This window comes from Aotus nancymaae, unplaced genomic scaffold (assembly GCF_030222135.1).
Source record: "Aotus nancymaae isolate 86718 unplaced genomic scaffold, 86718_ANA_hifiasm-v0.15.2.pri h1tg000088l, whole genome shotgun sequence".
NCBI lineage: Eukaryota > Metazoa > Chordata > Mammalia > Primates > Aotidae > Aotus > Aotus nancymaae.
The window spans coordinates 16,322,700-16,334,888 of NW_026988503.1; the positions used below are offsets into that span (position 1 = coordinate 16,322,700).

Sequence of the window (12,189 nt, forward strand, 5' to 3'; positions counted from 1 at the left end):
GGTATTGACATAAGCTATCTAGGCACAAAAGGCAATCCTAGTTTTACCATAAATTTACTTTTTCTGATGCCTGTGAGGAATCATATGATCATGATTACCGTACGTTTTAGCCTCATTGAATTATTCATCCACTGAAGAGTTAAACAATTCATTAAAGAGGAAGTTAAAGTGAGTCTAGTCAGGAGGTGTTGAAATGATAGAAATTCTAGGGTTAGAACAAATAAAAGGAAATGGGTTTAAGAGGAGTGAAGGGTATAAAGGCAGTCAGACATCCAGCAAACAAATTACTCCTCTGGTTCACTCCTCCTGAACTGAACCTCCTCTTTACAACAAAATGATGCTCAAGGTATTGTGGTATTTTATATGGCTTACTTAAATTGCTTTTCTAGTGGACTTCTTCCTTCCTCAATTTCTTCAGTTGCCTTCTCCTTTTAAGAATTACCTGCTTCTGCTTTAACTTTTCTTTTTTTTTTTTTGAGACAGAGTTTCGCTCTTGTTACCCAGGCTGGAGTTAACTTTTCTTAATAACCTGTGGGCTACCTAATTAACTGCATGGTGGTTTTCATCAGTGTTTACAAATGAGATAAATGATTCTATTGTACAAAGTTAGGAAGGAGATAAATCATGACAACTTCATTGAATTTTGACCGCCTAGTTTTATATGTGTCCATTATGACACTGCCAGATTGTGTTTCTGGTTATCTATTTACTATCACCACCTCCTGTAAAAGATAAGTTTTTTGAGGCAGGAACCATCACGTGTTCACTTGGCATTCTTGAGAGCTTACAACAGTGCTGGACTCACAGTAAGAACTTGTGAAATTGATTTGTTCAATGTTTTTTATGTTATGCCTTAACTTTTACATTAATAATCACCGTATTTAAAAAGTGATGCAAATGCCATGAGATGGTCAAGCAGATCAGAAAGATATTTTAGAAATAGATGAACGCAAGGCCCACTGACAGCTGAGCAACTGTGCATTTAATTTCCCTCATGTTTTATTCCTTCATTGGTCAGGGACAGCCATGTGTTCTTTGGCACATGGGGTGCTGTTCATGGCTTCCAGGGGATTCCAGGGCTCCACCTTCCTGTATCACCAGCAGCACGGTTTGATATGGATGGACGGTACAGTTATCTCCAGGGCTCCATGTCACCACCCCACTTCCACCTGCTCCCTGGTCTCACATTCCCCTATAACATATCCCTAGGTCAGATCTAGCCCTGAAGAGATGAATGATCAATCACTACATGCCCCCAACTGTGGGACTTATAGGGATGGGAAGAGAGGTTTAAAAGAGGTCGTTTTGCTTAGAGTCAGGGATCCAATCAATATTCAAAACTCATAAGTTTTAACCCTGTCTTCCTCTCTCCCTCTGTCCCTAAAAATATTTTAACTCAAATTTCTAGCAGCGTGAAAGTCAACATTATTGTTATTCTTTCACCCTAATCTGAAAACTTTGTGCCAGCATCCTTTCTCTCTCCCAGCCATCTTCTCTCCTGCTTTCCCCCACCCCAAACCCTACCCGCTGCCTTTCTATCAAAACCCTCAGAGACATAAAAAGTAGCCCATCCTTTTGAAAATGGCAAGTGTTCCTTGACTTGATAAATCTGACTTGAGACTCTATAAATGGGACTAGTTGGTGGCCAGGCTGAAGGACATTTAGCTAGGCATGGCTTCCATCTCTGTAGCTCTGTCCTGGCACTGAGCTCAGTATCAGAGAACCCCAGACACCCCAAGTTCCCTAATCCAATAACCCCTCACCCTACAGCTAAGATTTAAAAATGAGGTATCTGATGTTGAGAGAGACAAATTAAGTTGTGCAATGATGTAGTAACCAGAGCAAGAAAGGGAAGCAATTCAACATTCACTAGGTGGTGGGCAGACAGTGAAACTTGGCTTAAGAGTAGATGTTTTTAACTCTACGTAAGAGATGCTCTCTTGTGAAAATGTGTAGAAAACAAAATATGTAATATCTATGTATTGAAGAATTTGAATTTTAAAGGAATTGTAGAGTATTCCACGGTTTATGAAATACAAATAATCTTGCACATTGTTCTTATCTGGCTTATGGGTAGAAGTAGAATGATCTTCTCCAGTGAGATGACCACAGATATCTCATATTCAACAAGTTCACACTGAGCCCATCACCATTGCTCGGAAGGCTGCTCCTCTTCCTGTGTTTTCTCTCCTGGCCAATGGTACTGCCATTTCCCATCCAGAGCCTGGGCTACTGCAGCAGTCTTTTCACTGACCCTGTCTAGCCCTCTCCAACCCATACTCTACACAATTGCCTACAGGAATCTTTCCAAAATATCAGTTCTGACCATATCTCTACTTTTCTTAAGATAGCACTTTGGCTCCCCATTGACATCACAGTCTTTAGTATGACATAATGTTCATCATTGGGTCATAAGCTGCAAATCCATTCTCCCTCTCACCTCTGTCTCCTACATGCAACTCTGTAGCTGAAGGGAGCCAGACTCCCTCCACTCTCTCACACCTCCCAGCCTTGGTCCTCACTTCTGCTTCTACATTTACCCTCCAATTTCATCACCCTGCACCATTATCTGATGACCACGCTTAAGTTTTCGTAACAAGATCAAGTATCAATGTCTCCACCAACAGCAAAGAGCAGGCAGTGGTTCTCAAGTCACATATGTAATTTAAATTTTTCTAGTATTTTAAATTTTAGAAAATGTTTAGAAGAAACTGATAAATTAATAACATGTTTTATTTACACAATATCCCATATATTATTGATATGTTGATACCAATATATTGGATTTTTTTTTATTAAGATGGAGTCTCGCTCTGTTGCTCAGGCTGGAGTGCAGTGGTGCAATCTCGGCTCACTGCAACCTCCGCCTCCCAGGTCAAGTGATTCTCCCACCTCAGCCTTTCAAGTAGCTGAGATTACACGTGCCCATCACCACACTCAGCTACTTTTTGTATTTTTAGTAGAGATGGGGTTTCACCACATTGGCCAGGCTGGTCTTGAACTGCTGACCTCAAGTGATTCATCCACCTCAGCCTGCCAAAGTGCTGGGATTGCAGGCAAGAGCCACTGCACCTGGTCAACGTATTGAATATTGATTCAGCATGTAATCAATATTTTTAAATTATTGAGGTGCTTTATATTCTTTTTTCTAATAAACCTTCAAAATTCAGTCTTTATTTTACTCTTATGACACATCTCAACTTGCTGCATTTCAAGGGCTCGGTAGTCACGTTGGAGAGTGCCATATTGGACGTAAGAGCACCAGAGCACTTAAGAAATTCTTAGAGATCCTAATGAAAACAGAATCCTGCGCTATGCTTCCAGAGGGTCTATTTCTGGGAAAAGTCTAATTTTGGTGATCTAGAGTGGGGACCAGAAATGTTCATTTTCAGCAAGAATCCAAGGTGGTTGTGAGGTACACATTCGTCAGACCATTCTGGACTTGATAGCTAGATGCACTGATTGCAGAGTTAGACCCATAGGGGTTTATGTTCAGATTACACCATTTAAAAGCTGTGAACATTAGTGACTTTAGTTTTCTAGGTCTTAGTCTCCTCACCTGCAAAAAATAACTACTTAGAGACTTGTGGGTATTAAGTGGGTAATGTATTTGAGACATTCAGCACAGTGCCTGGCAGGTATCTCACAATAGCAGCTGAGTGCACTGCACCAGGAGAAATTCCTATTACACAGACGAAGTGTCCCTCCCATCCTCTCCCCACAACTCCCTGTGCTTCCCTCCACCACCACCCATCACACAACGTCATACCCTGTGCTTGCTATCCTGCCCCTCAACTCAACTGAGGACAGAAACTGGCTGCTGTGTGCTCCCACATCCCTCTGCCTCACGCATAGTAGGTGCTTAGTACACACCTTTTTTTTTTAGAAATTAAACTAAATTGGATCAACTGGGTTTCTTCTAGTGGAGCAAAACTCTTTACACAAAAGTGTCTCAAGTCTCTTATAGAACAGACGTGTGTAAGTACAGAGGGGGGTGTAGCCCTGTCCTAACACTCTTCCATTTAAAGTCTGTCACAGAAAGCTTTGCCAAAACAATCCATGGCTTGAAAGTGGGACACTTGACAGATCGCATTATTCAGAGGAGCAAGAGGATGATTCTAGACACTCTGGGTGCTGGGTTCTTGGGAACCAGTACGGAAGTGTTTCACAAAGCCAGCCAATATAGCAAGGTAAGAAGCTCAAAGTCTACTTTGCATACGTATGTGTTACATTTACTCTAAGTTTTATAGACAGCACTTGATGTACATGGCACTGTTCTATATCATTTTCTATGTTTCATTAATGAGTTTTAATATTAATCCATATTCTTTACTAAGTCGCTATCTTAAAACCATACAGTCAGGCATGATGGCTCACACCTGTAATCCCAGCACTTCCAGAGGCTGAGGCAGGCAGACTGCTTGAGCTCAGGAATTTGAGACCAGCCTGGGCAACATGGCAAAGCCCCATCTCTAAAATAAAAAACAAAACACACATACACACACACAAATTAGCCAGGTGTGACAGCACACACCTATAGTCCCAGCTACCTGGGAAGCTGAGGGTCAGAGGATCACTTAAGCCCGAGAGGTTGAGGCTGTAGTAAGTCAAGATCATGCCACTGCACTCCAGTTGAGGCAACAGAGCCAGATCCTGTCTCAAAAGCAAACAAATAAAGAAAAAACCCATATACTAGTAATATCTTAACAGTTTATTATTATTATTATTCTCTGGAGAAAAGCCTGGTCAAGTACTCTGACCAGAATGTGGGCATGTACATGAGGGCTCCTGCTCTCCCTAGGGTGTATTTGATATAGATGGTTAGTCCATCTTCCCTGGTATTTACCCCAAGGAGTAAATAAGAGTAACTTCAGATGTGTTTCCCTGGAGCACTTCCGGATCATGATCTGGGATCAAGCAACAGCATCCCCTCCACCTTTTATAGGGGAAAGTTGTGTATTCTACAAAGATGAGAGGAATTCAATGACTAGGGCTTCTATCTGTGACAAAGGTTCAAGTAAGAACTATGCATAATGCCTCCAAAGATGAAGAATAACTCTTGAAATGGTGACTTGGTATGTTGTATTCACACTATCACTGGTTGATTTGCTTTTGTTCCAGATCTACAGTTCCAACATATCCAGCACTGTTTGGGGTCGGCCGGACGTCAGGCTCCCACCCACATATGCTGCTTTTGTGAACGGTGTGGCTGTAAGGAGGTTTACACGTCTTTTCAACTATTAGATAATCATAATAATTTTAGAGTCGGGAAATCTCTCAGTAATTGCCCAAATTCTGTATTTTACAGATGAAAGAACTGAAAGTCAGAGAGATAAAGTGGCTTACCCTCTCTCCTGTGTAGTAATTCAGTTTTCATGTTTTTACAGTAAATTGATGCTTTTCAAACAGATTGTGTAGTAGAGGAAAGAAGATGGAAGGATTTAGATAAAAACACCCTAAGGTATCCCAATTCGAAACCCTGAATATAAATAGCAAAAAATATAAAACCAAATATCCAGTTCAAATTTCTTCTCAGTTTTCCTGTTGTGGGGCCAGTTTCTCTCCAGTAATGGGCTTTTTATTCATTCATCATTCATCTGTTCAACAGACAGTTATTGAGAAAGGAACAATGGCCATATAGTGTCTGTATTTTCTGAACCAAAAAATCAGTACTTCTCATCTGACAGATTATTTTTATGCTTTTTCTGTGTGTCAGGGGAATTATTCTACAAGATGTAATTTGGAAACGGACATGTTGGGGTTTTTGAGATATTTTTATGATTTATGGGGACAATAGCTCAGGATATTGAAAGTTAAAGCCAATGATGTGTTCCAAAGTAATGTCCTGAAAGCAGTGGGAAATGCATCAGTGACAGCAAATAGATATAAAAATCTATTTTTAAATGAACTTCTGGTTATTGCTGTTTTAATATAAGGAAAAAAGAAAATGGCTAGGATAAAGAGGAATGAAATCTTAAAACAGAAAATAATAATTTTTAAAATATAGCTGAGAAGTTCATCTGAGTTTGAGAATTCTTGTGCTATTCTTACAACTTCCCTAAAAATTTGAAATTAGTTCATAAGAAAAAGGTACAAAAATATATGGCCTCATATGGAATAAGTGACATTAAACTTTCAGTGCAACTTATTTAAAGAGTAGAGGAGGAAGAAATTGCCAGCCACCTGATTCTGCAGCTTTGTTTTTAAAGGGGAATACAGCTCCTTCCAGGGGCCATGGCAGAGGGTGCTCAGGCTACCAGGTCAAGACCCAAGCTCCTAGTGGCTCACGAACTGCTCTCCAAGGTCCTGCCCTCCTCTGGCAGAGGAACAGCATTTCTCAGGGCCTGGCCTTGTGATTAAAAATCATACCTAGGGCAGGCAAAGTGGTTCATGCCTGTAATCCCAGCACTTTGGGAGGCCGAGGCAGGCAGATCATGAGGTCAGGAGTTCAAGACCAGCCTGGCCAGCATGGCGAAACTCCGTCTCTACTAAAAAGACAAAAATTAGCCAGGCACAGTGGCAGGTGCCTGTAATCCCAGCTACTCGGGAGGCTGAGGCAGGAGAATTCCTTGGACCTGGGAGGCAGAGATTGCAGTGAGCTGAGATTGTACCACTGCACTCCAGCCTGCGTGACAGAGCAAGACTCTGTCTCAGAAAAAAAAAAAAAAGAAAAGAAAACCACAGCCAGTTCTCAGATTTTCTTTTCAGATAATCAAAACAATCTCATATAAAACAAGGTTATTACTAAACTAAGTCCTTAGTGATCCAAAAGCCATTGCATCAAGGGAAAATGTAAGGTTTTTTGTTGCTGTGTCTCTTTACATAGATTCACTCCATGGATTTTGATGACACCTGGCACCCTGCCACCCACCCTTCTGGGGCTGTCCTTCCCGTCCTCACAGCTTTAGCAGAAGCTCTCCCAAGAAGTGCGAAGTTTTCTGGCCTTGACCTGCTGCTGGCTTTCAATGTTGGTATAGAAGTGCAAGGCCGATTACTGCATTTCGCCAAGGAAGCCAATGACATACCAAAGAGGTATGGAGAGAATTTGCCCCATCAAAAGGCAGTCACATCCTCTTCATCTGTCAATCATTATCTCTGTAGAGCTTTCTGACTTAGAGGCCGGCTCAGCAGAAGATGTTAACATTAGTGCAGGTAGATAAGTCAATTCACCAGTCACATATGAAACCCTCTATTCACATTTCAAGACGTGACTTCGGGAGTGCAACCAGGACCATGAAATAAATTGGGCCTGTCATCACAAGATGACTCATGTCATTCTGGCATTCATGAGTGTGCTGAGCATTCCTTATCCCAACCTCAAAGCAGAATCTACTCTGAGACTGGCTAGCATCCCTCAGACTACTGAGAACATTCAGAATATCCTAACCCTGACTGTTCATCCTGCAGATCAAAAATGGTCAAATGTCAGCCACATCATATGGCTCGTCTCAGATTTCCATTGCCACTTGCTCCAGCCTGCCAGGAGAGGAGTAAATTGAAATACTAGGTGGTGATGTTTCACAGTTTCTTCAAGGCCCGCAACTCTCACAGTTACTTACATAAGATTTCGGCAATCAGTAGCTGTTGCCTTTCTGGCAACAATTGTAATGGTACCATTTATAAAGAACTCACTATGTGTTAGGCACTATTGTAAACATGTTAATTTATTCAAAACTCCTAAAACCCTAAGAGGTAGATGTTATTATTATCACCATTTTTATTTATTTTTTTTTTTGGAGACAGAGTCTCGCTCTGTCATCCGAGTTGGAGTGCAGTGGCATGATCTCAGCTCACTGCAGTCTCTGCCTCCCAGGTTCAAGAGATTCTCCTGCCTCAACCTCCCAAGTAGCTGGGACTATAGGCACCTGCCACCACACCCAGCTAATTTTTGTATTTTTAGTAGAGTCTGGGTTTCGCCATGTTGGCCAGGCTAGTCTCGAACTCCTGATCTCAGATGTTTCTTCCACCTTGGCCTCTCAAAGTGCTGGGATTACAGGCATGAGCCATCGCACCTGTCCTATCACCATATTGCGTAAGAAAAAAATCTACAGAGAAGTTGAATAACTTTCCCCAGATCACATAGCTAATAAAGTAGAGGAGATGAGATTTGAACCCAGTGTGACTCCATTACTGATGCTCTTGATGACTACACTATCCTGCCTCCTAGTGGTTAAGGTTTGTAAATCTCCAACTCTGCTTCTTTGCTTTTCAGATTCCATCCCCCTTCTGTGGTAGGAACGTTGGGTAGTGCTGCTGCTGCGTCCAAGTTTTTAGGACTTAGCTTGACAAAGTGCCAAGAAGCCCTGGCCATTGCTGTTTCCCATGCTGGGGCGCCCATGGCAAATGCTGCCACTCAAACCAAGCCCCTCCACATTGGCAATGCTGCCAAGCATGGGATAGAAGCTGCTTTTCTGGCAATGCTGGGTCTCCAAGGAAACAAGCACATCTTGGACTTGGAGGCAGGACTTGGGGCCTTTTATGCCAACTATTCCCCAAAAGTCCTTCCAAACCTACATTCCTACAGTTGGCTGCTGGACCAGCAGGATGTGGCCTTTAAGCGTTTTCCTGCGCATTTATCTACCCACTGGGTGGCAGATGCAGCTGCATCTGTAAGAAAGCACCTTGTAGCAGAGAAAACCCTGCTTCCAATTGACCACATTAAGAGAATTGTGCTCAGGATTCCAAATGTCCAGTATGTAAATAGGCCCTCTCCAGGCTCAGAGCATGAAGCCCGTCATTCATTCCAGTACGTAGCCTGTGCCATGTTGCTTGATGGTGGCATCACTGTCCCCTCATTCCATGAATGCCAGATCAACAGGCCACAGGTGAGAGAGCTGCTCAGTAAGGTGGAGCTGGAGTACCCTCCGGACAACTTGCCAAGCTTCAACACACTGTACTGTGAAATAAGTGTCACCCTCAAGGATGGAGCCACCTTCACAGATCGCTCTGACACCTTCTATGGGCACTGGAGAAAACCACTGAGCCAGGAGGACCTAGAAGGAAAGTTCAGAGCCAATGCCTCCAGGATGCTGTCCTGTGACACAGTGGAAAGCCTTATAAAGATAATCAAAAATCTAGAAGACCTAGAAGACTGCTCTGTGTTGACTACACTTCTCAAAGGACCCTCTCCACCAGAGGTGGCTTCAAACTCTCCAGCATGTAATAATTCCATCACACAATCTCTCCTGAGACTTACCAACATCTAAATGACTTTGCATTTGGGGAGATTCAATGAACTGGCCTTTCTCTCTGACTGCTCTTAACGTTTTTTCCTTCATTTCGACCTTGGACAATCTGATGATTATGTGTCTTGGGGTTGATCTACTCATGGAGTATCTTAGTGGTGTTTTCTGTGTTTCCTGAATTTGAATGTTGGCCTGTCTTGCCAGGTTGGGGAAGCTCTCCTGGATAATATCCTGAAGTGTGTTTTTCAAGTTGGTTCCATTCTCCTCATCTCCTTCAGGTACTCCAATCAATTATAGGTTTAGTCTTTTTTCATAGTCCCATATGTCTCAAAGGTTTTTTTTTGTTGTTGTTCCTTTTCATTCTTTTTTCTCTAATCTTGTCTGTGTGCCTTATTACAGCAAAATGGTCTTCAAACTCTGATATCTTTTCTTCTGCTTGGTCAATTCTGCTATTGATATTTGTGTATGTTTTACGAAGTTCTCATGCTGTGTTTTTCAGCTCCATCAGGTCATTTATGTTCCTCTCTAAACTGATTATTCTAGTTAGCAGCTCCTGTAACCTTTTATCAAGGTTCTTGGCTTCTTTGCACTGGGTTTAGAACATGCCCCTTTAGCTCAGCAGAGTTTGTTATTATCTATCTTCTGATGCCTACTTCTGTCGATTCATCCATCTCATCCTCTGTTCAGTTATGCGCCCTTGCTGGAGAGGTGTTGGAATCATTTGGAGGAAAAGAGGCACTTTGGCCTTTTGGGTTTTCAGTGTTTTTCATTGATTCTTTCTCTCTTGAGAAACTCTTCAAGAGTTTCAATCTTTGAGGCTTTTGACCCTTGGATGAGGTTTTTGTGGGGACTTTTTTGTTGATGCTGTTACTGTTTTCTGTTTGTTTTTCTTTCAATAGCCAGGTTCCTCTTCTGTAGGACTGCTGCAGTTTGCTGGGGATTCACTTCAGGCCCTATTTATCTGGTTCATTCCTGCACCTGAAGATGTTACTCGAGGTGAGAAGGCTGGAGAACAGCAAAGATAGGTGCTTGCTCCCTCCTCTGGGATCTCTGACCTCAAGGGGCACTGACCTGATGCCAGTAGGAACGTTCCTGTATAGGATGTCTGACAACCCCTGTTGGAGAGTCTCACCCAGTTGGCTGGTACAGGGAGCAGGACCTGTTTAACAAATCACTTTGACTGTCCCTTGGTAGAGGGGGTGTGCTTCGCTGAGGGGGAAACCCACTTGTCTGGGCTGCCCAGATTCCTCAGAACTAGCAGGAAGAAAGACTAAGTCTGCTAGTCCACGGAGACTATGGCTACCCCTCCCACTATGGGCTCAGGCACAGGGACAGCAGAGTTCTATCCCTGAGTCCCTGGCTGGAGTTATTGGAGTTCCTACAGGGAGGCTCCACCCATTGAGAAGGGATGGGTCAGGGTCTGGCCTGAAGAGGCACTATGGCTGCAGTCTTCCACAGCTGGTGTATTGGACTATGGGGAATACCTTTTGGGACCAACCCGTCCAGCCTCCCTGCCTTTGGCAGGGGAAAAGCGTGGTCTGGAGCTACAGTGAATAGCTACCATCCTTCTCTCACTCTGGGAGCTTAGTGTGTTAGGCAGCCAGCAGTCCCAGTGTTGGCTGCTGCCCCTCCTGCAAGGAGCTCAAATGGCTTAGACGCAGGCAGCCACAGCTGTGGTGCTGGCCACTCCTCAGTCGGGAACTTGGCAGGCTTAAGCGGATTCTAGCTGAGTAGCTGTTGAGAATCTGTGCAGCTCCTTGGCTGGGACCCTAGGCCCCAGTGGAGTGGGCTCAGAAGTAGGATCTTCTGATCCATGGGTGGTACAGTTCCATGGAAAAAGCAGTTTTGCAGGCTAGGTAGCACACTCACTCACCACCTCCCTTGGCTGGAGTGTGGGGACTCCCCTGCCCCATGTGGCTCTCAGGTGGGCCACCATACCACACTGCTCTTCCTTCCTCTCCATGGGTCGTGCCAGCCACCCAGTCAGTTTTGATGACAGAACCTGGATACCTCAGTTGCTGGTGCAGGATTTGCATGTTATTATAGTTCTTTTCAATGGAAGCCTCCAATTGCTGCTGCTTAGTTTCACATGACTGGGGAGGCCTCACAATCATGGCAGAAGATGAAGGAAGAGCAAAGGGATGTTTTACATGGCAGCAGGCAAAAGAGTTCTCATTCTTTTTTATGGCTGAATAGTATTCCATAGTGTATATGTACCACATTTTCTTTATCCAGTCTATCATTGATAGGCATTTAGGTTTATTCTATGTCTTTGCTATTGTGAGTAGTATTGTAATGAACATATATGTGCATATGTCTTTATAACAGAATGATTTATATTCCTTTGGGTATATACCCAGTAGGATTGCTGAATCAAATGGTATGTCTGTCTTTAGGTCCTTGAGGAATTGCCACACTGTCTTCCACAATGGTTGAACTAATTTGCATGCCCACCAACAGTGTATAAGTGTTCCTTTTTCTCCTCGCCGGCATCTGTTATTTACTGACTTTTTAGTAACAGTCATCCTGACTGGTGTGAGATGGTATCTCATTGTGGTTTTGGTTTGCATTTCTCTAATGAAGATCTGTGATAATTTTAACCCAACTGCTTAAAATGAGAACATGTGAGTTTTAAAGGAATTTTTATAAATTATCTTTTATAATAACTTTACTTGGAAGGTTTTATCTAAAAAACAGATCACAGTCAGATAAGTCCCCTGTGATAGGCCCCAGGGACCACCATAAGTACTGTGATAGTTTGTGTAAAGGAACCTCTTTGGGAGATGCTGGGTAAATGATGGGTTCAATTTAACATGTGTGTATTGAGGGCTTACTATCTGCCAGGGGATATTTTTAGTGCAGGTAATAGAGCAATGAACAAAATAGGCAGAACCTCCTATTCTCATGAGCTTATGATCTATTATGAGTAGAAAGACAATAAGCAAAATAATTAAATAAGATTAAGAAAGTGCTCTGTGCCTGTTCTGGGCAGCCCCTGCTTGCT

The 12,189-nt window shown here is 42.9% G+C and overlaps 1 protein-coding gene across 1 annotated transcript; it reads left to right on the plus strand.

Annotated features, from left to right (window-relative positions):
- The first annotated feature begins 230 nt into the window (after positions 1–230).
- ACOD1 (aconitate decarboxylase 1) lies at positions 231–10,876 on the plus strand. Its single transcript, XM_012472014.2, has 5 exons — positions 231–346; positions 4,029–4,190; positions 5,122–5,211; positions 6,827–7,032; positions 8,213–10,876. Exons 1-5 carry the CDS (start codon positions 335–337, stop codon positions 9,204–9,206), a joined length of 1,464 nt encoding a protein of 487 aa, XP_012327437.2. The 5' UTR covers positions 231–334; the 3' UTR covers positions 9,207–10,876.
- The last annotated feature ends 1,313 nt before the right edge of the window (positions 10,877–12,189 follow it).

Bases quoted from the DNA above. Each gene is read 5' to 3' on its own strand.
- ACOD1 (XM_012472014.2), top strand. The intron at 4,191-5,121 runs GTAAGAAGCTCA...CTTTTGTTCCAG, and splicing joins AAGCCAGCCAATATAGCAAG to ATCTACAGTTCCAACATATC. The intron at 5,212-6,826 runs GTAAGGAGGTTT...CTCTTTACATAG, and splicing joins CTTTTGTGAACGGTGTGGCT to ATTCACTCCATGGATTTTGA.